Source organism: Gobio gobio, assembly GCF_949357685.1.
Source record: "Gobio gobio genome assembly, chromosome: 10".
NCBI classification, from domain to species: domain Eukaryota; kingdom Metazoa; phylum Chordata; class Actinopteri; order Cypriniformes; family Gobionidae; genus Gobio; species Gobio gobio.
This window is the reverse complement of record NC_137116.1, coordinates 55634976-55660763: the sequence shown is the minus strand read 5'-3', so window position 1 is coordinate 55660763 and position 25788 is coordinate 55634976. Positions and strand designations below refer to the sequence as shown.

The window sequence follows — 25788 nt, the reverse complement described above, 5'->3', positions numbered from 1 at the left end:
CTATCCATCATAAAAGTGCATCTATCCATCATAAAAGTGCATCTGTCCATCATAAAAGTGCATCTATCCATCATAAAAGTGCATCTATCCATCATAAAAGTGCATCTATCCATCATAAAAGTGCATCTGTCCATCATAAAAGTGCATCTATCCATCATAAAAGTGCCTCCATCCATCATAAAAGTGCATCTATCCATCATAAAAGTGCATCTATCCATCATAAAAGTGCATCTATCCATCATAAAAGTGCATCTGTCCATCATAAAAGTGCCTCCATCCATCATAAAAGTGCATCTATCCATCATGAAAGTGCATCTGTCCATCATAAAAGTGCATCTGTCCATCATAAAAGTGCATCTGTCATCATAAAAGTGCATCTATCCATCATAAAAGTGCATCTATCCATCATAAAAGTGCCTCCATCCATCATAAAAGTGCATCCATCCATCATAAAAGTGCATCCATTCATCATAAAAGTGCATCTATCCATCATAAAAGTGCATCTATCCATCATAAAAGTGCCTCCATCCATCATAAAAGTGCATCCATCCATCATAAAAGTGCATCTATCCATCATAAAAGAGCATCCATTCATCATAAAAGTGCATCTGTCCATCATAAAAGTGCATCTATCCATCATAAAAGTGCATCTATCCATCATAAAAGTGCCTCCATCCATCATAAAAGTGCATCCATCCATCATAAAAGTGCATCTATCCATCATAAAAGTGCATCTATCCATCATAAAAGTGCATCTGTCCATCATAAAAGTGCATCTATCCATCATAAAAGTGCATCTATCCATCATAAAAGTGCATCTATCCATCATAAAAGTGCATCTATCCATCATAAAAGTGCATCTGTCCATCATAAAAGTGCATCTGTCCATCATAAAAGTGCATCTGTACATGTTCATCCGCTGTAAAGCCTGTGAATGTTGATTACATACAGCAGAAAAACTCCCTCCTCGAGATCTAGCAGTGCAGAAACTGCATGTGCTTCAAATGTAGAACTAAACATTCATCATGGTTACATGTATTTTGGACAGCTATGAGTGCCGAATGCCACTCTGTTTGGAGTAAAGAGACGAATGCAGCTCTCAGTAATGTAGCGAGCGATGGCTAATGATGGCCTCCAGAGACACATCCATCCCAGAAACACACTTACAGCAGATCCAGTGCATACTCTGAACCTAAAGACCACTCAGATTGATGGAGGGAGCCACGAGAAAAGAGAACTAAGAGAACTAAGAGAACTAAGGGAACTAAGGGAACTAAGGGAACTAAGAGAACTAAGAGAACTAAGGGAACTAAGGGAACTAAGAGAACTAAGGGAACTAAGAGAACTAAGAGAACTAAGAGAACTAAGGGAACTAAGGGAACTAAGAGAACTAAGGGAACTAAGGGAACTAAGAGAACTAAGAGAACTAAGGGAACTAAGGGAACTAAGAGAACTAAGGGAACTAAGAGAACTAAGAGAACTAAGAGAACTAAGGGAACTAAGGGAACTAAGAGAACTAAGGGAACTAAGGGAACTAAGAGAACTAAGAGAACTAAGGGAACTAAGGGAACTAAGGGAACTAAGGGAACTAAGAGAACTAAGGGAACTAAGGGAACTAAGAGAACTAAGGGAACTAAGGGAACTAAGAGAACTAAGGGAACTAAGAGAACTAAGGGAACTAAGAGAACTAAGAGAACTAAGAGAACTAAGGGAACTAAGGGAACTAAGGGAACTAAGAGAACTAAGAGAACTAAGGGAACTAAGAGAACTAAGGGAACTAAGAGAACTAAGAGAACTAAGAGAACTAAGGGAACTAAGAGAACTAAGGGAACTAAGGGAACTAAGGGAACTAAGGGAACTAAGAGAACTAAGAGAACTAAGAGAACTAAGGGAACTAAGAGAACTAATAGAACTAAGAGAACTAAGGGAACTAAGAGAACTAAGAGAACTAAGGGAACTAAGAGAACTAAGAGAACTAAGAGAACTAAGGGAACTAAGGGAACTAAGAGAACTAAGGGAACTAAGAGAACTAAGGGAACTAAGGGAACTAAGAGAACTAAGGGAACTAAGAGAACTAAGGGAACTAAGAGAACTAAGAGAACTAAGAGAACTAAGGGAACTAAGAGAACTAAGAGAACTAAGAGAACTAAGGGAACTAAGGGAACTAAGGGAACTAAGAGAACTAAGAGAACTAAGAGAACTAAGAGAACTAAGAGAACTAAGGGAACTAAGAGAACTAAGGGAACTAAGGGAACTAAGGGAACTAAGGGAACTAAGGGAACTAAGAGAACTAAGAGAACTAAGGGAACTAAGAGAACTAAGAGAACTAAGGGAACTAAGAGAACTAAGGGAACTAAGGGAACTAAGAGAACTAAGGGAACTAAGAGAACTAAGGGAACTAAGGGAACTAAGAGAACTAAGGGAACTAAGGGAACTAAGGGAACTAAGAGAACTAAGGGAACTAAGAGAACTAAGAGAACTAAGGGAACTAAGGGAACTAAGAGAACTAAGGGAACTAAGGGAACTAAGGGAACTAAGAGAACTAAGAGAACTAAGAGAACTAAGGGAACTAAGGGAACTAAGAGAACTAAGGGAACTAAGAGAACTAAGGGAACTAAGGGAACTAAGAGAACTAAGAGAACTAAGAGAACTAAGGGAACTAAGGGAACTAAGGGAACTAAGAGAACTAAGAGAACTAAGAGAACTAAGAGAACTAAGGGAACTAAGAGAACTAAGAGAACTAAGAGAACTAAGAGAACTAAGGGAACTAAGGGAACTAAGAGAACTAAGGGAACTAAGAGAACTAAGAGAACTAAGGGAACTAGGGGAACTAAGGGAACTAAGAGAACTAATAGAACTAAGGGAACTAAGAGAACTAATAGAACTAAGAGAACTAAGGGAACTAAGAGAACTAAGAGAACTAAGAGAACTAATAGAACTAAGAGAACTAAGGGAACTAAGAGAACTAATAGAACTAAGAGAACTAAGGGAACTAAGGGAACTAAGGGAACTAAGAGAACTAAGAGAACTAAGGGAACTAAGGGAACTAAGGGAACTAAGAGAACTAATAGAACTAAGGGAACTAAGAGAACTAATAGAACTAAGAGAACTAAGGGAACTAAGGGAACTAAGAGAACTAAGAGAACTAAGGGAACTAAGGGAACTAAGGGAACTAAGGGAACTAAGGGAACTAAGGGAACTAAGAGAACTAAGGGAACTAAGAGAACTAAGGGAACTAAGGGAACTAAGAGAACTAATAGAACTAAGAGAACTAAGGGAACTAAGGGAACTAAGAGAACTAAGGGAACTAAGGGAACTAAGAGAACTAAGGGAACTAAGGGAACTAAGAGAACTAAGGGAACTAAGGGAACTAAGAGAACTAATAGAACTAAGAGAACTAAGGGAACTAAGGGAACTAAGAGAACTAATAGAACTAAGAGAACTAAGGGAACTAAGGGAACTAAGAGAACTAAGGGAACTAAGAGAACTAAGGGAACTAAGGGAACTAAGAGAACTAAGAGAACTAAGGGAACTAAGAGAACTAAGGGAACTAAGAGAACTAAGGGAACTAAGGGAACTAAGGGAACTAAGAGAACTAAGGGAACTAAGAGAACTAAGGGAACTAAGGGAACTAAGGGAACAAAGGGAACTAAGGGAACTAAGAGAACTAAGGGAACTAAGAGAACTAAGGGAACTAAGGGAACTAAGAGAACTAAGAGAACTAAGGGAACTAAGAGAACTAAGGGAACTAAGAGAACTAAGGGAACTAAGGGAACTAATAGAACTAAGGGAACTAAGAGAACTAAGGGAACTAAGAGAACTAAGAGAACTAAGGGAACTAAGAGAACTAAGGGAACTAAGAGAACTAAGGGAACTAAGAGAACTAAGGGAACTAAGAGAACTAAGGGAACTAAGGGAACTAAGAGAACTAAGGGAACTAAGGGAACTAAGAGAACTAAGAGAACTAAGAGAACTAAGGGAACTAAGAGAACTAAGGGAACTAAGGGAACTAAGAGAACTAAGAGAACTAAGAGAACTAAGGGAACTAAGAGAACTAAGGGAACTAAGGGAACTAAGGGAACTAAGGGAACTAAGAGAACTAAGGGAACTAAGAGAACTAAGGGAACTAAGGGAACTAAGGGAACTAAGGGAACTAAGAGAACTAAGGGAACTAAGAGAACTAAGGGAACTAAGGGAACTAAGAGAACTAAGAGAACTAAGGGAACTAAGGGAACTAAGGGAACTAAGGGAACTAAGGGAACTAAGAGAACTAAGGGAACTAAGAGAACTAAGGGAACTAAGGGAACTAAGGGAACTAAGGGAACTAAGAGAACTAAGAGAACTAAGGGAACTAAGGGAACTAAGAGAACTAAGAGAACTAAGGGAACTAAGGGAACTAAGAGAACTAAGGGAACTAAGGGAACTAAGGGAACTAAGAGAACTAAGGGAACTAAGGGAACTAAGAGAACTAAGGGAACTAAGAGAACTAAGGGAACTAAGGGAACGAAGGGAACGAAGGGAACGAAGAGAACTAAGGGAACTAAGGGAACTAAGAGAACTAAGGGAACTAAGGGAACTAAGAGAACTAAGGGAACTAAGGGAACTAAGGGAACTAAGGGAACTAAGAGAACTAAGGGAACTAAGGGAACTAAGAGAACTAAGGGAACTAAGGGAACTAAGAGAACTAAGGGAACTAAGGGAACGAAGGGAACGAAGGGAACAAAGGGAACTAAGGGAACTAAGGGAACTAAGGGAACTAAGAGAACTAAGGGAACTAAGAGAACTAAGGGAACTAAGGGAACTAAGGGAACTAAGAGAACTAAGGGAACTAAGAGAACTAAGGGAACTAAGGGAACTAAGAGAACTAAGGGAACTAAGGGAACTAAGGGAACTAAGAGAACTAAGAGAACTAAGAGAACTAAGGGAACTAAGGGAACTAAGGGAACTAAGGGAACTAAGGGAACTACGAGAACTAAGGGAACGAAGGGAACGAAGGGAACGAAGGGAACTAAGGGAACTAAGGGAACTAAGGGAACTAAGGGAACTAAGAGAACTAAGAGAACTAAGAGAACTAAGGGAACTAAGGGAACTAAGAGAACTAAGGGAACTAAGGGAACTAAGGGACTAAGAGAACTAAGGGAACTAAGGGAACTAAGGGAACTAAGGGAACTAAGGGAACTAAGGGAACTAAGAGAACTAAGGGAACTAAGGGAACTAAGGGAACTAAGAGAACTAAGAGAACTAAGGGAACTAAGGGAACTAAGGGAACTAAGGGAACTAAGGGAACTAAGGGAACTACGAGAACTAAGGGAACGAAGGGAACGAAGGGAACTAAGGGAACTAAGGGAACTAAGGGAACTAAGGGAACTAAGGGAACTAAGAGAACTAAGGGAACTAAGGGAACTAAGGGACTAAGGGAACTAAGAGAACTAAGAGGAACTAAGGGAACTAAGGGAACGAAGGGAACTAAGGGAACTAAGGGAACTAAGGGAACTAAGGGAACTAAGGGAACTAAGAGAACTAAGGGAACTAAGGGAACTAAGGGAACTAAGGGAACTAAGGGAACTAAGGGAACTAAGGGACTAAGGGAACTAAGAGAACTAAGAGAACTAAGGGAACGAAGGGAACGAAGGGAACTAAGAGAACTAAGGGAACTAAGGGAACTAAGGGAACTAAGGGACTAAGGGAACTAAGAGAACTAAGGGAACGAAGGGAACGAAGGGAACTAAGGGAACTAAGGGAACTAAGAGAACTAAGGGAACTAAGGGAACTAAGGGAACTAAGAGAACTAAGGGAACTAAGAGAACTAAGGGAACTAAGGGAACTAAGGGAACTAAGAGAACTAAGGGAACTAAGGGAACTAAGAGAACTAAGAGAACTAAGGGAACTAAGGGAACTACGGGAACTAAGGGAACGAAGGGAACTAAGAGAACTAAGGGAACTAAGGGAACTAAGAGAACTAAGGGAACTAAGGGAACTAAGGGAACGAAGGGAACTAAGGGAACTAAGGGAACTAAGGGAACTAAGAGAACTAAGAGAACTAAGGGAACTAAGGGAACTAAGGGAACTAAGGGAACTAAGGGACTAAGGGAACTAAGGGAACTAAGAGAACTAAGGGAACTAAGGGAACTAAGGGAACTAAGGGAACTAAGGGAACTAAGAGAACTAAGGGAACTAAGGGAACTAAGGGAACTAAGAGAACTAAGGGAACTAAGGGAACTAAGAGAACTAAGGGAACTAAGGGAACTAAGGGAACTAAGGGAACTAAGAGAACTAAGGGAACTAAGAGAACTAAGGGAACTAAGGGAACTAAGGGAACTAAGAGAACTAAGGGAACTAAGGGAACTAAGAGAACTAAGGGAACTAAGGGAACTAAGGGAACTAAGAGAACTAAGGGAACTAAGGGAACTAAGGGAACTAAGAGAACTAAGGGAAGTGTGGTCCAGTAAGTGGGTCAAACACACGTGTAGCAGTAGTGAAGAGTTTCTGTTGCTGATCAGGCTATAACATGTATGAATGTGTAACGGAGGTCAGCTCGCAGTCGCTGTGTGAGTAAACCTCACTCCTCTGATCTCGAGACGCTCCAGCGACTGACTCTGGGGGTTGCAGCCTTTAGCCTCTGACTCTCAGACAGGCCGACCGGGTTCGAGTCCCGCTTGGAAAGGGTGGTTTGAACAGGACGGGTTACACCAAAAATACATCATTGTGAGGGTTGTAGACTGCTCTGCTTTCTTTACAAAAAATAGAAAACAGAGACCAAAGACAGATATCTTAGTCATGCCTCACAAATGTCCACTGACAAATGATTTAATCAGGTTAAAGCTGGTTTACCTCACTCTCAATCTCTCTTTCCACATCCAGTGTCTATTTTGCTTTTGAACTGCGAATCCAGACAGAGTTGGTGAAAATAGATCATATGGTTGAAATTATATACAGTATTTTGAAAGGTAAGAATCATCCTTTATGCAATAACATGGATAAATACACTTTTATGATGGATAGATGCACTTTTATGATGGATGGATGCACTTTTATGATGGATAGATGCACTTTTATGATGGATGGATGCACTTTTATGATGGATGGATGCACTTTTATGATGGATAGATGCACTTTTATGATGGATGGATGCACTTTTATGATGGATGGATGCACTTTTATGATGGATAGATGCACTTTTATGATGGATGGATGCACTTTTATGATGGATAGATGCACTTTTATGATGGATAGATGCACTTTTATGATGGATAGATGCTCTTTTATGATGGATAGATGCACTTTTATGATGGATGGATGCACTTTTATGATGGATGGATGCACTTTTATGATGGATAGATGCACTTTTATGATGGATAGATGCACTTTTATGATGGATAGATGCTCTTTTATGATGGATAGATGCACTTTTATGATGGATGGATGCACTTTTATGATGGATGGATGCACTTTTATGATGGATAGATGCACTTTTATGATGGATAGATGCACTTTTATGATGGATAGATGCACTTTTATGATGGATGGATGCACTTTTATGATGGATAGATGATGATGGATAGATGCACTTTTATGATGGATGGATGCACTTTTATGATGAATAGATGCTCTTTTATGATGGATGGATGCACTTTTATGATGAATAGATGCTCTTTTATGATGGATAGATGCACTTTTATGATGGATGGATGCACTTTTATGATGGACAGATGCACTTTTATGATGGATAGATGCACTTTTATGATGGATAGATGCACTTTTATGATGGATGGATGCACTTTTATGATGGACAGATGCACTTTTATGATGGATAGATGCACTTTTATGATGAATAGATGCTCTTTTATGATGGATGGATGCACTTTTATGATGGATAGATGCACTTTTATGATGGATAGATGCACTTTTATGATGGATAGATGCACTTTTATGATGGATGGATGCACTTTTATGATGGATAGATGCACTTTTATGATGGATGGATGCACTTTTATGATGGATAGATGATGATGGATAGATGCACTTTTATGATGAATGGATGCTCTTTTATGATGGATAGATGCACTTTTATGATGGACAGATGCTCTTTTATGATGGATAGATGCACTTTTATGATGGATAGATGCACTTTTATGATGGATAGATGATGATGGATAGATGCACTTTTATGATGAATGGATGCTCTTTTATGATGGATAGATGCACTTTTATGATGGACAGATGCTCTTTTATGATGGATAGATGCACTTTTATGATGGATAGATGCACTTTTATGATGGATGGATGCTCTTTTATGATGGATAGATGCACTTTTATGATGGATAGATGCACTTTTATGATGGATGGATGCACTTTTATGATGGATAGATGCACTTTTATGATGGATAGATGCACTTTTATGATGGATAGATGCACTTTTATGATGGATAGATGCTCTTTTATTAAACAACTGCCGAATAGGCCAAAAGTAAAGCAGATGTAAAGGCCATGTAAAGGTTTAATGAGCCTTCGGGCTGCAGAATGAGTCAGCTCTGGTCTAGACGCAGCTCCAGTAATGGATTTGTGTATTAGAGCGACCATCAAACAACCAGAGAGCACAAGTCCTGTCACGGCTGAATAAAGCGAGCTCAAGCTCTGCACAAACATCACCAATGGCCCACGTGATGGCCTGAGCTCCTTCCACTGTGACTAACAGAGTTAAGATGTTGAGTCTCCAACTGTAAACTCCAGGGCCCGTATTCATAAAGAATCTTTAATGCAAAGAGTAGCTCCTAGTGACAAAATTCTAAGAAAATTCAAAGCTGAACACAAAGGAAGATATTTGGTAGAATGTTTGTAACAAAGAAGAAAGAGCAACCATTGACTACCATAGTATTTTTTTCCCTATATAGTAGTCAATGGTTGCTCTTTCTGCTTTGTTACAAACATTCTTCCAAATATCTTCCTTTGTGTTCAGCAGAAGAAAGAAACTCATACAGGTTTGAACATCATGAGGGAGAGTAAATGATGACAGAATTTTCATTTTTGGGTGAACTGTCCCTTCAAACCCAACTTTCAAACCACCAGTTAAATAGACATGCCAGCAATCAGTGTAATTGGAAAGAGTGGAACATTGTTTATAATTCTAAGCCAATCAAATACCTTATAGGAAATTAACAGCATGGTAAATAATAAAAGGATTAATATATATAAATATATATAATGTGTGTGTGAGTGAGAGAGAACGGTAAAATTTGCGCTTGTAATTTCAAAGTGAAGGTTTAGAATAGACCCTATATTTAAAAGCGCTCCTTTTTTCCCCTTTTTGGACAACCAACCAATCACAGTCTTCAAAACACTGCGTAGCAACGCCTCTTCACTAAGATTAAAGTTTTTGTATTTTCCTTGCTCAGAGTTGCTCTCAGATCGGTCCCAAATAGCTCCTAAGCTAAGACTCCTACGTAAATTAGGAGTTTTCTGAGAGGACTCTTAGAATCTTTATGAATACGGGCCTGTAAGGGTTGATATCGCTGTATATAAAGATTATTTTAGCTGGCTGATGGTGTAAACGTGATTGAATTGTTAAAAAATATATTCTGGGGATATTTTCAATTTGTATTCAGGGTATTTTGGTCTGAATAAAACAATTATCTCTTTATCACTTACTAACAACAATCAAAAAATATATATTTGAGCAATAATGGAGCAGGATTTAAAAAAATTTGTCATCCGGAGGTTTTTAATATTGTTCTGTTATATTTATTTGTCCAGTTTCTTGTAATTATAGGGCCCTATATGAAATTTTAGACTCCATATTAATGGTTAAATATAGTTTTAGTAATCAAAAATCATGTATAATGAATCAAAATTATGAAACATACCATTTAACAACAATTTATTAAAAGTTTAACAACAATGACGTGTAGTGCCCTCTTAAATTCCCAAATTCCGTGTAATTTTTTTCACGAAATTCTGCGTTTTCTGTTTTAAGTTTTCTGGATTCCATTTTAATGGTTTAAATACATCTTAATAATCATGTCTAATGAATTGAATTCACAAAATACAACAATTTATTAGGCTCATTTCAAAATAGAATTTCATTTCATTAAAAAAAAACAATTTGTGTGTATTTTTATTTTTCTGGCAATCAAATTAAGGCATAAAACATTCATTTAATTTATCTTTTAATCATACGAAATTAAAGAAAACCATCAAACAAAGTGCTTCACAAAAAATGTAAGTTTTATTATTATTATTAATACATTGAATAATAACTATATTCGACTGTACAGCAGTAACACATTTCTGTCATAATATCTTCAAGTTAAACCGAAGTTTTATTTTGACATGTTGTCATGTTAATTCAATGTTACTTGCCATTTCTTTATATTGTTTTGTGAAATGTACTACCAATGAGTGAGTAAGAATTGTTTCATAGTAAAACATTTTTTTTTTTGTGTATAAACCTTACTTTCACTTTTCTCATAATATATAATTTCAATGAAATTGAATATTGTTTAAAATGTTAACAGTGATGCTATACAGGGAATGATGGGAAATGTAGTTTGATGTTGCCTCAAATAGTAAATGAATGTTACTTTTGCTTGCTAGTGTAACGGAGTAAGTAAAGTAAACCTCACTCCTCTGATCTCAAGAGACGATCTCAAGAGGGGTTACACTAGTCTTCAACATTAACAGTGAATGTGAATGACTAAATCACAATGTTCATTTGTGCTTGTTTTGTAAAATACAGTCATTCTGATATGATTGTAAATCATCTTAAGTTGAAGTGTGGTCAACTTTTCATCCATAAATATTGAAGGTCTTTCCAGCAGTGTCTTGTTCTCCACAGCACAGGCTCTTTTCTGACAGTGGAATAATGAATAATCATTAGCAGTCATCAGCTACAGAGCGGGACTTCCATGATAATCATCCCATCAGGCCGTTAATTACAGAGCACAGTACGACTAAGATCTTCCTAAACCTCATGCCACGATGAGTTAATAGTTCAGTGGTTCAGTATTGATTGAAAGCATCTGAACATGGCTTGTCTCTACAGGAGGAAAGCATGCGGGCCGCAGTCGATTTCACTCATGATGGCGTGTCAGAATATGTTTAGCATGATAAGAATCATGTGTTTCTGATGTGCCTCAGCGATCTTCATGCTTCAGCTGTGGTTGAATATGATGTGGTTTAGAACAGAGCCTCCAGTTGGACAGATCTGCATCTCACACTGCAAAAATGTTTTTCTTACTTAGTATTTTTGTCTTGTTTTCAGTCCAAATATCTAAAAAATCTTACATTAAGAAGCATTTACTAGAGTTTTTGTCTTGTTTTGGGCAAAAATAACTCAAAATTAAGTTTTTTTTTGCTTAAAATAAGCTAAATAATCTGCCAATGGGCTAAGAAAAATAATCTTAATTCAAACAGAAAACAAGATTATTTTGCTTAGCCCATTGGCAGATTATTTTGCGTATTTTAAGCAAAAACTCCCTTAATTTATATTTATTTTCCCCCAAAACAAGACAGTAGTAATAAAAGTGTAGTAAATGCTTCTTAATGTAAGATTTTTTAGATATTTGGACTGAAAAAAAGACAAAAAAACATTTGCAGTGCATTTGGATTTTTCTCATAGTGACAAAGACCTTTATCAAATCAAATCACTTCATTGTCAACAACACTGGGTAGTCAAATGCCCCTATTATGCTTTTTGGGATATTACCTTTCATGTCGTGTGTATTGAAGCTGTTTGTGAATGTAAAAGGTCTGCAAAGTTTCAAAAATCAAAGTGCAAATAAATAGTTATTGTCTCCCTAAAGAAAGAAGTATTTAAACCTGTTAGGAGACAAAATGAAGAGCCTTTAAAATAGCATAATAGGAGCACTTTAAAGGGTAAGTTCACCCAAAAAATGAAATTTCTGTAATTAATTCCTCACCCTCATGAAAGCAAAATAATCTTCATTCAAACAGAAAACAAGATTATTTTGCTTACCCCATTGGCAGATTATTTTGCTTATTTGAAGCAAAAACTCCCTTAATTTTGAGTTATTTTCCCCCAAAACAAGACAAAAACTCTAGTAAATGCTTCTTAATGTAAGATTTTTTAGATATTTGGACTGAAAACAAGACAAAAATGCTAAGTAAGAAAAGCATATATATATATATATATTGAAATTGAAAACAGCAGTGGGTATGTGACCTTTAAGAGGAAATGTGCACATGCATTTTAGTTTTATTGTTCATACTGTGCGAAACAAAGTGTTTCTGTGCTTTAACTGATAGCATGTGAGACCTATTGAGCTCCAGTCAAATGATGGTATGATTTGTCCATCTGCTGAATAAATGCCCTCTGTGTGTCCTTTCTCTCAGAGTGACCGTCTCCTAATCAAAGGTGCGAAGATAGTGAACGATGATCAGTCTTTCCACGCCGACATCTACATGGAGGATGGAGTCATCAAGCAAGTGCTTTATTATTATTTCCCGTCATTATGCTCCTGATTGTCTGAAGTATTGACTGACAGTAGAGATGGCATGCGCTCTCCAGGCAGATCGGGGAAAACCTCATCGTTCCTGGTGGTGTGAAGACCATCGATGCCCACGACCGGATGCTGATCCCGGGTGGCATTGATGTTCATACCCGCTTCCAGATGCCCGACCGGGGCATGACGGCGGCCGATGACTTCTACCAGGGCACGCGAGCCGCCCTCGCTGGCGGAACCACGATGATCAGTACGTCTACAAAACATAGATATATCATTACATTCTTCACATGAATTTTTCTGTCATCCAAAACATATTAGACATGTATCATTTTGTACTACATTTTGCAAATAAAAAAAATATATATATATATAATATAATATAAAATATATATAATTAGGGGCATTACTGCAGAAAAAATGGAGATATTAATCCTGTAAATGACAAAAAAATCATGAAATTATGATTAATAATAATAATAATAACTTTATTTTATATAGCGCCTTTAAAGGCAACTTCTCAAAGCGCTGTACATAAGAACATAAAATCACAACTGAATATAACAATATGCATATATATATATATACAAATACATATATGCACACATACACATACATACATAAACATGCACACATATATATGAAAAATAAATAGTACAAAAAGAAAATATAAAACAACTTAAAATAAAATTACATAAACGCTTCCCTAAAAAAGAATGTTTTTAAGATGGATTTAAAAATGTGCAAGGAATTAATAATTTTAACAACATGTTAAATTGCATATATTGTTTTATTATATTTTTGTTTATATATATATATATATATATATATATATATATATATATATATATATATATATATATATATATATATATATATATATATATATATATATATATACACATTTTTATAAATTAATAATACATTTATTTGAATAAATAATTTAAATGTATTTATATAAATAAATGTATTAATAATATATATATTAATAAAAAATATTAAAACTATAAAATGTACACACACACACACACACACAGACACACACACACATATATATATATATTAGTGCTGGGGAAAAATGTATCGTGATTAATTGTATCCAAAATAAAAGTTTGTGTTTACATAATATATGTGTGTGTACGGTGTATAATTATCATGTGTATATATAAATACACACACATGCATGTATATAGTTAAGAAAAATATATGTCATATTTTAATAAAAAAAAAATATCTATATATAAGATAAATTATACATACAATATATACATGCATGTGTGTGTATTTATATATACATAATAACTATACACAGTACACACACATATGTAAACACAACTTTTATTTTGGATGTAATTAATCATGATTAATTTTTCCCCAGCACTAATATATATATATATATATATATATATATATATATATATATATATATATATATATATATATATATATATATATATATATATATATATATATATATATATGTGTGTGTGTGTGTGTACTGGACATATGTGTCTGTGTATGTATATACAGTGTATATATAAGAAAAATAATACAATATTTTCTATGCAATTTAAAGTTATTAAAATTATGAATCATAATCTCATTATTTTTTTTTGTAATTACCTGTAAATTAAATGTCTCTTTTTTTCGGCAGTAATGTGCCCCTACATTTTTTTTTTGCCCCTTTTTATTTTCAAAATGTTGTACAAAATGATACATGTCTAATATGCTTTGGATGGTAGTCAAACTCCTAAAACAATTTGATATATGAATAAATTAGACATATAATCATTTAGATTATTCGTCGTTTGCTTTATAAACTGATCAGTGAGTACCACTAAACAATTAAAGCTGCACTATGTAACATTTTTGCAGTCAAATATCCAAACACCACTATAGGCCAGTGTTATATATGTTGTTCAGTCGAGTACTTACAATATCCCAAATGTTCCCAGCTATTTGTAAATGGTGAGATGCTCTTTTACCCGAGGAACCATCATCAAACTACGCCTTTGTTTTGAACAGGCGACCTCTAGCGGACGGAAAAGTTACATAGTGCAGCTTTAACTAATGTCGGATGTTTACTTTGGCAGCACTAATATAATTATACGTTACTAACTGACTGTTACGCGCTAACAAAAGCATGATGGGATTACCAGGTTTTTTGGACTTGCATCATGTTAGTAGCATTTTCAGTACTGCAGTACTTTTTGTAAACCTTCTCTAAAAGTACTGAATCTGTAGTATGATGATACATTGAAGAAAGAAACACTACTACCTTGATGCAAACCTACCGAGCATGAAGCTAAAACAAAGCTAAATATAATGTTTATTGTGACAAATGTTGGCTAATTCAGAGCATGAGGTCTGAAAGTGTGTGTGTGTTACTGTGGTGTGAGTGTACACACAGGATCAGTGCTAATGTACCCCAGCTGTGTTTCAGACCCAAACAGAACCATTGTGTGAGACTGGCCGAGTGTCAATCATCACCAGACCCAGATCATTAGCGATCAGTTATAATAACACCGTCTTGATTAGCATTGGCTCCAGCTTAGATGTCACGTCTGTGGATGTTGAGAGAGCCGGTCAGCTCACACACACACACACTTTTCCCTTCAGACTCTCGGCTTGTCAAAAGAGCACAAGCAATGTGTAAATACAATGTGTAAAGCAGTTTGAGAAAGACGATAGTGTCATCATTCAGCTGAAGTCACTTCAGTGTTGATTCAATTCATTTCAATAACCGTCATCAATTATGAAATAAATCTGATTCAGCTCCAAAGAAGACTATTCTAGGGTGATCATATTTTGGCCCGGCGATGAGATACTCAAATGATACTCGAAGTTTACTCAAAGATTCCTTATTGATTTCAATACAATTAAAGTATGCCCCCTCTGTATGGATAGAAAATTGTATATTAGGGCCAGGACAGGACTTGAAAACTAGACTATTCTCATTATCCAGTTTTGTTCTCATCCAATTGTGTGCAGTCAAATTGATAGTAGTACTGAATATTAAGTGTCTTTTAAAGGTGTCATGAACTGGCTTTTCTATGTTTTTTACGTCGACTTATGACGTTTGTGTGGTTTTTACATTCAGAAACATCATAATGAATAATAATAAGCTATTTTCTGCCCTGGTTTTGAGCCTCTCTCCTGGAACGCTCTGTTTTTATGGGTGTGCCACATCTTTAGGACTTTGGAAGTAAACGCCCACTGCTGTGATTGGATAACAGTTTTGCATAATAATGAGTTTCGGCTCCCCTGTTAGTGCCGTAAACTGTAGAATAATATGGGCGTGGCGTCCCCCATAGGATCTGAAGAGCAGTTCTGAAGTGTAAAGTCGGGTCGAGCTGGCCGTCGCCATCTTGTCAGCGCTTCACTCCCGGATAACAGAGAATGAGCAAAGAGGCGGGACGTGGGCGGAGCTGAGGTGACGACTAACAGACAGCAGACAAACGGCAATCCACCTGTCACTCAAAGTGGCCACGCCCTTAATTATGCAGAACTTTAAGGCTTTATATAATGTAAAGGAATGAGTTATAAAAACACCCCCCCCCTCACAGTCGTCATGAAGGGCAACATTAGCCGTAGAGCCCAAAAGCACAGTTTGTCCCAGACTGTAAACATGTGTTCTTCTGCTGTAAAGTTGGCCATTTTAACATGAGCTCAATGAGATTCTGCTCCTTCTGGAGTCTGTCTCTAGTGGCCAGTCCATGCACTGCAGTTTAAGGCACTTCAGTATCGGCTTCAGGAGAAACTGCGGGAGGAGCCGATTGGTCAGTACATGTGAAGGATTATTTGAAAACTTCCGATGTGGAGAAACGACAACAGGAATGATTCGCCCACAGGGCTCGCAGAATGTCTTTATCAAACACACACAATGATTTATCTCTCATACACCCGCAATTAATATGAATGTTATATTTTATTACTTGGTCTGCCCAATCGGTGGATATATCCGCGAACCGCGCATCACTCACACACACACACACACACACACACACACACACACAAGCCAAGTACGTGCATCAGCGAAACTTCACTGCCGACAAATCATTTTGTTCAAAACGTCTGCAACATCATCAGTAGATATCAAACGATCTGTAACAATGCAATACTATCATATGTAAACATGTTTTACTCACACAAGTGTTGATCCATTCCTGTCGGATACAGAAGGCACAGCGTTGTGTTTTAATCTCAGTCCGTCTGCAAATCCAGTCTCGACCTGTCTTGTTTACAAACGAATCCGTGGTTAAATGAAGGAACAAACGCGCAACGTCTTCCCCACGTGAGCTGGATCTTCATTAAAAATAAAGTTCAACCACTCATTCCTAATATTAGAATCTGAAGGAAGCTCATGAGTGACTGTGGTCTTCCACAGGCACAGCTCAATATCTCGCTGTCTTCGGCATGTTTATTGCTCACTAGCGCGATACGTTTAGCGAGTCGTGGGCGGGGCTACAGAATCAGGCGTTCTTCTTCTTCTGTTGAGGCGGCGTTTCACCACATGCTGACGTCAAGGGTCGGCACATTCTGAGATCCAGCGTTTGCTGGGTCTGGTGTCAATAAAAGCTTTTCTTTGACCAACAAGGACGTTTTCAGCTCCGAAACGCACAGGATATTCTTATATCACGATTAACTTTTATATATCAAAGGCTCAATGAAAAGTTGATTTCTCAATTCATGACCCCTTTAAACCGCGAAATGAGTTACATGTTGAAGTTTATATCCTTCCATTTACTTCTATACACACAAGTTTCCTCACCGTTTAGATGTTGATGTGTATTTTCAGTCGATCATGTGGTCCCGGAGCCTGGCGTTAGTCTGATCGCCGCCTTTAACCAGTGGAGGGAGTGGGCCGACCACAAGTCCTGCTGCGATTACTCTCTCCATGTGGACATCACGGAGTGGCACAACGGCATCCAGGAGGAGGTGGAGGCGCTGGTCAAAGATCACGGTATGGTCCTCAGAGACATCGATGGGTTAAAGGACACACAGCAACACATCCGTCTGTTGAAAGTAGCCTACTTTAACCTGTTGAGACATGCCTTTACCTGTGAGCTGGGATTGTGATGTTTTCAAATACCATATGCTTTCTTTTCATAATTCTGCTAGTGTCACAAAAACTACTCACTTCACCCAAAACGTGTGCTAACACGAAACATTTGAAATAAGAATGGCAAACAATAGCACAAATAAATAGATTACAATTAAGAGACTAATTAAACAAAGTGGCTTTGAGATTTTCAGGTGGTTCTAACAGTAGTTAGTATAATTTATTGTCATGAAAATAATGCAACGATTAGGTTTTTCCACCTTGAACAGTATTCACACATGAAAGTGATGATTTAGGCACTTTACGGCTCAAATTACGCACATTTTCGAAGGAGGAATCCTTACAAGACCACAGTTCAATCTGCACATCTTGACCTTTAAACTCTCAACGTCCGTGACCCCGCACTTCAACCTCCCAGCAGGCACTGGACATCAAGATGACGTCAGATTGACATTGGTCCCCAACGTCGGATAGATGTTGCATTGTGGTTGAAAATGAAAATCGGGTTGACGTCAGAACCCAACGTCTGTCCAACGTTTTTCATTTTCAACCACAATGCAATGTCTGTCCGCCGTTGGAGATTGACGTCAATATGACGTTGGCTCAACGTTGGATTTTGGTTACTTTACAACACAACCTAAAAACAACTAAATATCAACGTTACCTGACGTCGGTTTTGGACGTCAAGTTAACGTTGGCATTAGACGTTGAGCTGACATTGAATTTTTGTCAACTGACATCGCAACCAAAATGCAACGATTAGGTTTTTCCACCTTGAACAGTATTCACACACGAAAGTGATGATTTAGGCACTTTACGGCTCAAATTACGCACATTTTCGAAGGAGGAATCCTTACAAGACCGCAGTTCAATCTGCACATCTTGACCTTTAAACTCTCAACGTCGATGACCCCGCACTTCAACCTCCCAGCAGGCACTGGACATCAAGATGACGTCAGATTGACATTGGTCCCCAACATCGGATGGATGTTGCATTGTAGTTGAAAATGAAAATCGGGTTGACGTCAGAACCCAACATCACATTGACGTCAATCTCCAACGTTTTTCATTTTCAACCACAATGCAATGTTTGTCCAACGTTGGAGATTGACGTCAATATGACGTTGGCTTGAGATGTTGGCTCAATGTTGTATTTTGGTTACTTTACAACACAACCTAAAAACAACAACGTCTAATGATGTTATAATCTGACGTTGTGTGGACGTTCCCATTATGACGTTAAGGATACGTTGGGTTTTGGTCACTACACCTCACGACTAAATGTCAGTATCTGACGTCATTATGACATTGGCTCAACGTTGGATTTTGGTTACTTTACAACACAACCTAAAAACAACAAAATATCAGCGTCAGCTGATGTCAGTTTTGGACGTCAAGTTAATGTTGGCATTAGACGTTGAGCTGACATTGAATTTTGGTCACCTGACGTTGCAACCAAAATGCAACGATTAGGTTTTTCCACCTTGAACAGTATTCACACATTTTTAAAGGAAGAATCCTTACAAGACCGCAGTTCAATCTGCACATCTTGACCTTTAAACTCTCAACGTCGATGACCCCCGTACTTCAGCCTCCCAGCAGGCACCGGACGCCAATATGACGTCAGATTGACATTGGTCCCCAACGTTGGACAGACGTTGCATTGTGGTTGAAAATGAAAATCGGGTTGACGTCAATCTCCAACGTTTGTCCAACGTTTTTCATTTTCAGCCACAATGCAACGTCTGTCCGCCGTTGGAGATTGACGTCAATATGACGTTGACTCAATGTTGTATTTTGGTTAGTTAACAACACAACCTAAAACCAACAAAAGATCAACGTCTAATGATGTTATAATTTGACGTTGTGTGGACGTTCCCATTATGATGTTAAGGAGATGTTGGGTTTCGGTCACTACACCTCACGACTAAATGTCTGATGTGATTACAACGTTGGCTTGAGACGGCTCAACGTTGGATTTTGGTTAGTTAACAACACAACCTAAAACCAATAACGTCTGACATTGTGTGGACGTTCCCATTATGACGTTAAGGAGACGTTGGGTTTTGGTCACTACACCTCACGACTAAATGTCAGTATCTGACGTCATTACGACGTTGACTTGAGACGTTGGCTCAACGTTGGATTTTGGTTACTTTACAACACAACCTAAAAACAACTAAATATCAATGTCAGCTGATGTCGGTTTTGGACGTCAAGTTAACGTTGGTATTAGACGCTGAGCTGACATTGGTCACCTGACGCAACCAAATATCAACGTCCTATGACATCGTGTGCCTGCTGGACTTGCTTGTTCTAGCAGTTCCATCTCCATTATGTGTGTCCATGTCTGATGATGTCTAACATCCTGGTCTTTCTTTCTCCCAGGCATCAACTCATTCCTGGTCTACTTGGCTTACAAGGATATTTTCCAGCTAAACGACTCCCAGGTATGACTTTAAAGCTTGATTTCTCATGCATACGCCTTTAATTATGCTTATAAATTTGGATCAGACATGATTAATGTAAAGTCTAAACCTGTGTGTTTTTGGTGCGTTGAGTATTGATGAGTTCTCCATGCACTGATGTGGTTTGAGCTGAGACGAACACAGCCGTGGTGTTTCTCGTGTGTGTTATAGATGTATGAAGTGTTCAGTGTGATCAGGGACATGGGAGCCATCGCCCAGGTGCACGCAGAGAACGGTGACATCATCGCTGAGGTGAGCTCACTATATATAACGCTACTGGAATTTATAACCTCGATACGATATCTTGAAAAATATCGATATTTGATACCATTTTTGATACCACATGTTTTTTATTAGGCACTATAGATGATATTTACTAAGTGAGATAGTGATATATTCTATTTACACCATGTAAAAGTAGTTCTTTGCGATATGTGTAAATAGTAATTAGATGCTATTTATACTTTATTTTGACAAATACACACTATTTGCACCTCATTAACAGGATGCACTAATAACAAAGAGTGTAAATTATTATATTTATTAAAATTATTAAATGGATGCCGCCTTAATGGGACAGTAAAATCCCTCCCTACACCGACCCAACAAATTATTTTATTATTATTAAACATTTCGTTAGGCACTAACGCATTTTCTTAATTTTTATTAAACGTAAATGACAATCAAATTACATTTCAAATATTTTTTTCCTAAAGATGGCTTCTGTCATTTAAGGCAGTTTTTATCACGATGATTTCATTTCTAGTGTTCGGTTTTTAAATAAGTTTGGTTTTAGTTAGTTATTTGATGCTATAAAAACGGGGGTGTGACGTCATGATTGACAGCTGAGATTGATCAATGAGCATTGTCCCTATCAAATAAAATAAATGAAATGAAGATTGACAGCTGTGATTGACAGCTGTGATTGACAGCTGTGATTGACAGCAGTGATTGACACCTGAGCTTGACAGCTGCGATTGACAGCTGTGATTGACGACTGTGATTGACAGCTGAGATTGACAGCAGTGATTGACAGCTGAGATTGACAGCAGTGATTGACAGCTGAGATTGACAGCAGTGATTGACAGATGTGATTGACAGATGTGATTGACAGCTGTTATTGACAGCAGTGATTGACAGCAGTGATTGACGACTGTGATTGACAGCTGAGATTGACAGCTGAGATTGACAGCAGTGATTGACAGATGTGATTGACAGCTGTTATTGACAGCAGTGATTGTCAGCAGTGATTGACGACTGTGATTGACAGCTGAGATTGACAGCAGTGATTGACAGATGTGATTGGCAGCTGTTATTGACAGCTGAGATTGACAGCAGTGATTGACAGCTGAGATTGACAGCAGTGATTGACAGATGTGATTGACAGCTGTTATTGACAGCAGTGATTGACAGCTGAGATTGACAGCAGGCAGTAATACAATAAGCATAAATAAACAAATAGCAAACAATAGCACAAATAAATAGATTCGAAGAGACAAAATTAAATAAACGTGAGTTTTTCAGGTCAGGCTAGTATTCAGCAAAACACTACAGTCATTACATTTAAAGAATAACACTGGATAGTCTTCATTGTAAAGATTAAATATAGATTAATGCTTAGAATTAAAGTTACAAGAGTGGTGAGGGATTCTCTTTATTAACACAATAGCCAGCCTTGGGTTTATTAGGCTGCTGTCACTTTAAGAGCGAATGCACGGATCCATTATACAGACACACAGAGTTGTCTTTCTCAACTATTCACATTCCCAAACTGACTGTGTTCACCTGAATACTCGCCAAGACAGCCTTTTTTTAATCAATTTTGTGTGTATTCGACCGTTTAAGTGCAAAACGCCATGAAAAACAACTCAATTTGGTGCTCGTGAGCTGTTTGAGCGGCAAAATACAGTCAAAACAATGATATTGTAAAATATTATTACAATTTTAAACAACTGTTTTCTGATATTTTAAAATGTGAATGGCAATTCTGATTTTTATATAGTATATCACCTAATTTTTAAGATTCTTTTGAATTATTTCCCAGTTAATGCAGATTAAAATACATTATATGTAATTAAATGTAGTATTTGTAAAAAAGTAAAATGATAAATTGCATTATTTAATTTGTTTTTAGGTCCATTTTTTAGGTTTGTTTCTTTACAAATCCATATAAACCTCTATCACTCTCTTTTGCTTTTAGGAGCAGAAGAGGATTCTGGGATTAGGCATCACTGGTCCGGAGGGACACGTTCTGAGCCGCCCAGAGGAGGTAAAACACTTCACATGCACCCTGACTAGTGCTATAATCTAGGGCACATCCCACCATCAGAACACTACAGCTGTGCTCCACATGGAAGGAGGTTTACACCTGAGAACGCTTCCAAAATAACCTTCAAACATGCTGCACTAAAACACATTGATGGTTTGTTTCCCTTTAGGGATCAGGGGAGTTCAGACTTTCCACTTTCCCACTGTTTTTGCTGCCAAAGTCATTGATCATTGGTGTCACAGACGCATCAGCCTTCCAGAAGGCTTTAGCTCATAAAGTGCAGTCAGCGTTCAGGAGTTGCTGAGCAGCACTGCGTCTGTAATTTCAGCCGAAGGTCAGTGAGTTTCGGCCGATGTTTTATAGGTGGAGGCCGAGGCCATCAATCGGGCTGTGACTGTGGCCAATCAGACCAACTGCCCGCTCTACATCACCAAAGTCATGAGCAAGAGTGCTGCTGATGTCATCGCACAAGCCAGGAAAAAAGGTACATCAGATGCTTGCTATTAAAGTGCTATGAATTGATCGCCTTCCCACTAACCCTTGGATGAGCCTGGAAAAAGTTGTCACATGGGTTTCATTCTCAAATCAATGAGCTCCTAACTAGAGGCCATTTGACATCGACAGTGTTCCAAACACTACTGAGCTGCATTTTTAGGAAACTTCCTGCACAAATAGTAATACTAGTACTCTGCTGAAAAAAGGGCTAAAACCAGCCTAAACTTAGTTTGTTCTAACCAATAACATAGACATCCATAATAAAGGCTAGATGTCTTGTCCGCGCTGCTGGCCAATGGAGGTCGACGTCCGCTCCTGGCGGCCATCTTGTCACACTCAGCTCGCTCACTCATTGTGTTTTAATGGTGAATGTACTTTTTAAATAACCATAACTTGCTAAATTTTCTACCGATTTTCAAACTGTTTGGTTTGTTATAAACGTCAGAGATGTAGTTATGACACTGCATACTTATGAATAATTATTCATAATTTGTTCAAGCATCCAGAATTATAGCCACGTTAATAGCGTTTGTAAGAAACCAAACCATTTGTAAATCCGTTAAGATTTCAGCGAGATAAGAGTATTTGTGTTCAGATCACTCGCCTCACATCAGGAGCCCGCCAGAACGCTGGCCTGTGACAAGATGGCCGCCAGAAAGCTTGCTTGTGACAAGATGGCCTCCAGAAAGCTCGCCTGTGACAAGATGGCCGCCAAAAAGCTTGCCTGTGATGACGTTAGAGACTCCGCCGTAAGACATCTAGCCTTTATTATGTATATCTATGGTCCTAACTACACGCGACGCGATAAGATTCCAGCGACAAGCAAGTTGTCTGTCCACACCAGACGCGACTACGAGATGCGACAAATCAATCAAAAACCACAGCCAATCAGAACAGCGTGTGGGCGGAGCTCTCGCGGCACCAGAGATTAATCCTGACGGCACTCGCAAGGAAATGGATACATAATCATACCGAGTCTCTAAAACAATCATTGTCATAGATTATATTGTTTGTTCACAGTTTGAACGTTTCCATTCGCTTAATTTCAGGATCTGAGGTGAATTATCCTTAAACCAGTTAGCCTGCGTGGTGCGTGGGCAGGGGCGGGCGTGTTTGCACTTTTATTTACTTTTGTATTATAAAATATATTCAATCAACTATCAAAAAACTCTGCATCATTTGAAATTGAAAACACTCCAGATTCATGTTCTGAAGTTGTTTTTGTGATAAATAGGGGAGAGCGCGGCACAACCTAACGCTTTTTGACTCTCTCAGTTTGTGTAAATCCACTTGGGGTTCAGAGTATATATTTTTCCCACATTCATTTCCCACATGTCTAGTACAATTATGTGGTTTTGTTTCATTAATACAGTGTTTATACATTTTATACATTTATTCATGAATACATTTTTTCTTGATTTACCCCGAAAGAATGGAAGTGAAATGTGACAACATGCCCCGTAGGTGGAGTACATTATAACATGACCAAATAACAGCTGAAAATGTCACCTGATATAATCCAAAAAATATCCAAGACAAACTAAAATATTTTGTCAACAAAATACAATTATTAACTTTTTAAAATATAATAATGGCATTTTTTAATCATTAAAAATATAAAAATGTTTGCGTTTGACATCAAACACATCGCTAAATACAGCTAAACAGCTCAAAACATAATAATAATGAATAATTTCTGAACATTGACTCTCAGTCATTATTCACCCTTTTCTCATGGTTTCTCAAAATAATTCATAAAAGTATAGAATATAATGGCATATTTCTAATAGAGGCTCATTGTGACAACATGCCCAGCTGCACAACTGGGATGTAAACCCTGACTCGTGTCTTCTGCTGTCAGATCAGCATTAAAGAACATCTCAACTGTTAAATAACAGATATAAGATTACAATAATATCAGATTTGTCTTATTTTAAATAAACACAAAAACAGAGATGAAAAATAAACTTAAGTAAGAAATGTACTTTTGCTATAATTAAATAAATGTTCAGTAATATCTTCCAGAGATTTCTTTAATTTTGGCGCTATTTTTTCTCTAAATAATGTTGATATGGCAACTAGTAAATACACTAAGTTTCGTCATTCTGGCATGTGTGGAAAGTGTTAAAACATGCGTGTTACAACTGACCCCACGTTAGGTAGGATGAAATGCTGAAGCCATGTAAACATGAACAGAATAACTGCAGATGGAGTGCAGATAATCGCTCAGATCAGATCAGACGAAGCCAAGAAACACCAGCACACATTTCAGTGTAAGGGTCCACTCTTCACAACACATCCCACTTTATAATCCAGAACAACAAACAATAGAGAAAAAAACTTTTGTTTGCATGAGCGTTTTGAGTTGGAGTCATCAATCATGTCCATTTTCACTGAAATATGGATTCTAATCCGCATTCTGACGATCTGCAGTTTAGACTCTTGCGCTGAATATGAGCCCTCCCTCATCTCTCTCCTCCAATCACAGGCCTTCTGGGACTCATTAGCGCATTACAGGCTCGGCGAGGTGTCAATCACAGCACACATGGTTCTCACTGGATAAAGCCAGTCAATGCCTAGCCAATGCCTTGCCAGCAAAGTTTTGATGGATGGACATAGTAACCAATCAAAAGTGGTCATCTTTTACCTTGTTTTACTCCTGTACTACTTTGAGTTGGCGACTCTGACCCCTGTGTGTTCCCTGTGTAGGGGCCGTGGTGTACGGGGAGCCCATCTCAGCCAGCCTGGGGACGGATGGCACACACTACTGGAGCAAGAACTGGGCCAAAGCTGCCGCCTACATCACATCTCCACCCCTCAGCCCTGACCCCACCACCCCAGACTATCTCCACTCCATGCTGGCCTGGTATGTGTCCACAGCTGCACTGCTGCATTATGGGATATAGGGCCCTATCTTGCACCCAGCGCAATTGACTTTGTACACGATGCATGTGTCATTCCTATTTTGCACCCGCGCAAAGCGCGCTTTTCCCTCCACAGAAGCACGTCGCTAAACTAGTGAATGAACTTGCGCTC

The 25788-nt window shown here is 38.0% G+C and overlaps 1 protein-coding gene across 1 annotated transcript in view; it reads left to right on the top strand.

Moving 5' to 3' along the window:
- The window catches only part of dpysl2a (dihydropyrimidinase like 2a), a 59686-nt gene that overhangs the window by 10600 nt on the left and 23298 nt on the right, over window positions 1–25788 (top strand). The window contains exons 3-10 of the mRNA XM_079826912.1: window positions 12349–12441; window positions 12528–12708; window positions 17257–17421; window positions 19909–19970; window positions 20160–20240; window positions 22189–22257; window positions 22621–22741; window positions 25462–25618. Of these exons, the coding sequence (XP_079683038.1) occupies window positions 12349–12441; window positions 12528–12708; window positions 17257–17421; window positions 19909–19970; window positions 20160–20240; window positions 22189–22257; window positions 22621–22741; window positions 25462–25618 (929 nt within the window). The remainder of the gene's footprint in view (window positions 1–12348; window positions 12442–12527; window positions 12709–17256; window positions 17422–19908; window positions 19971–20159; window positions 20241–22188; window positions 22258–22620; window positions 22742–25461; window positions 25619–25788) is intronic.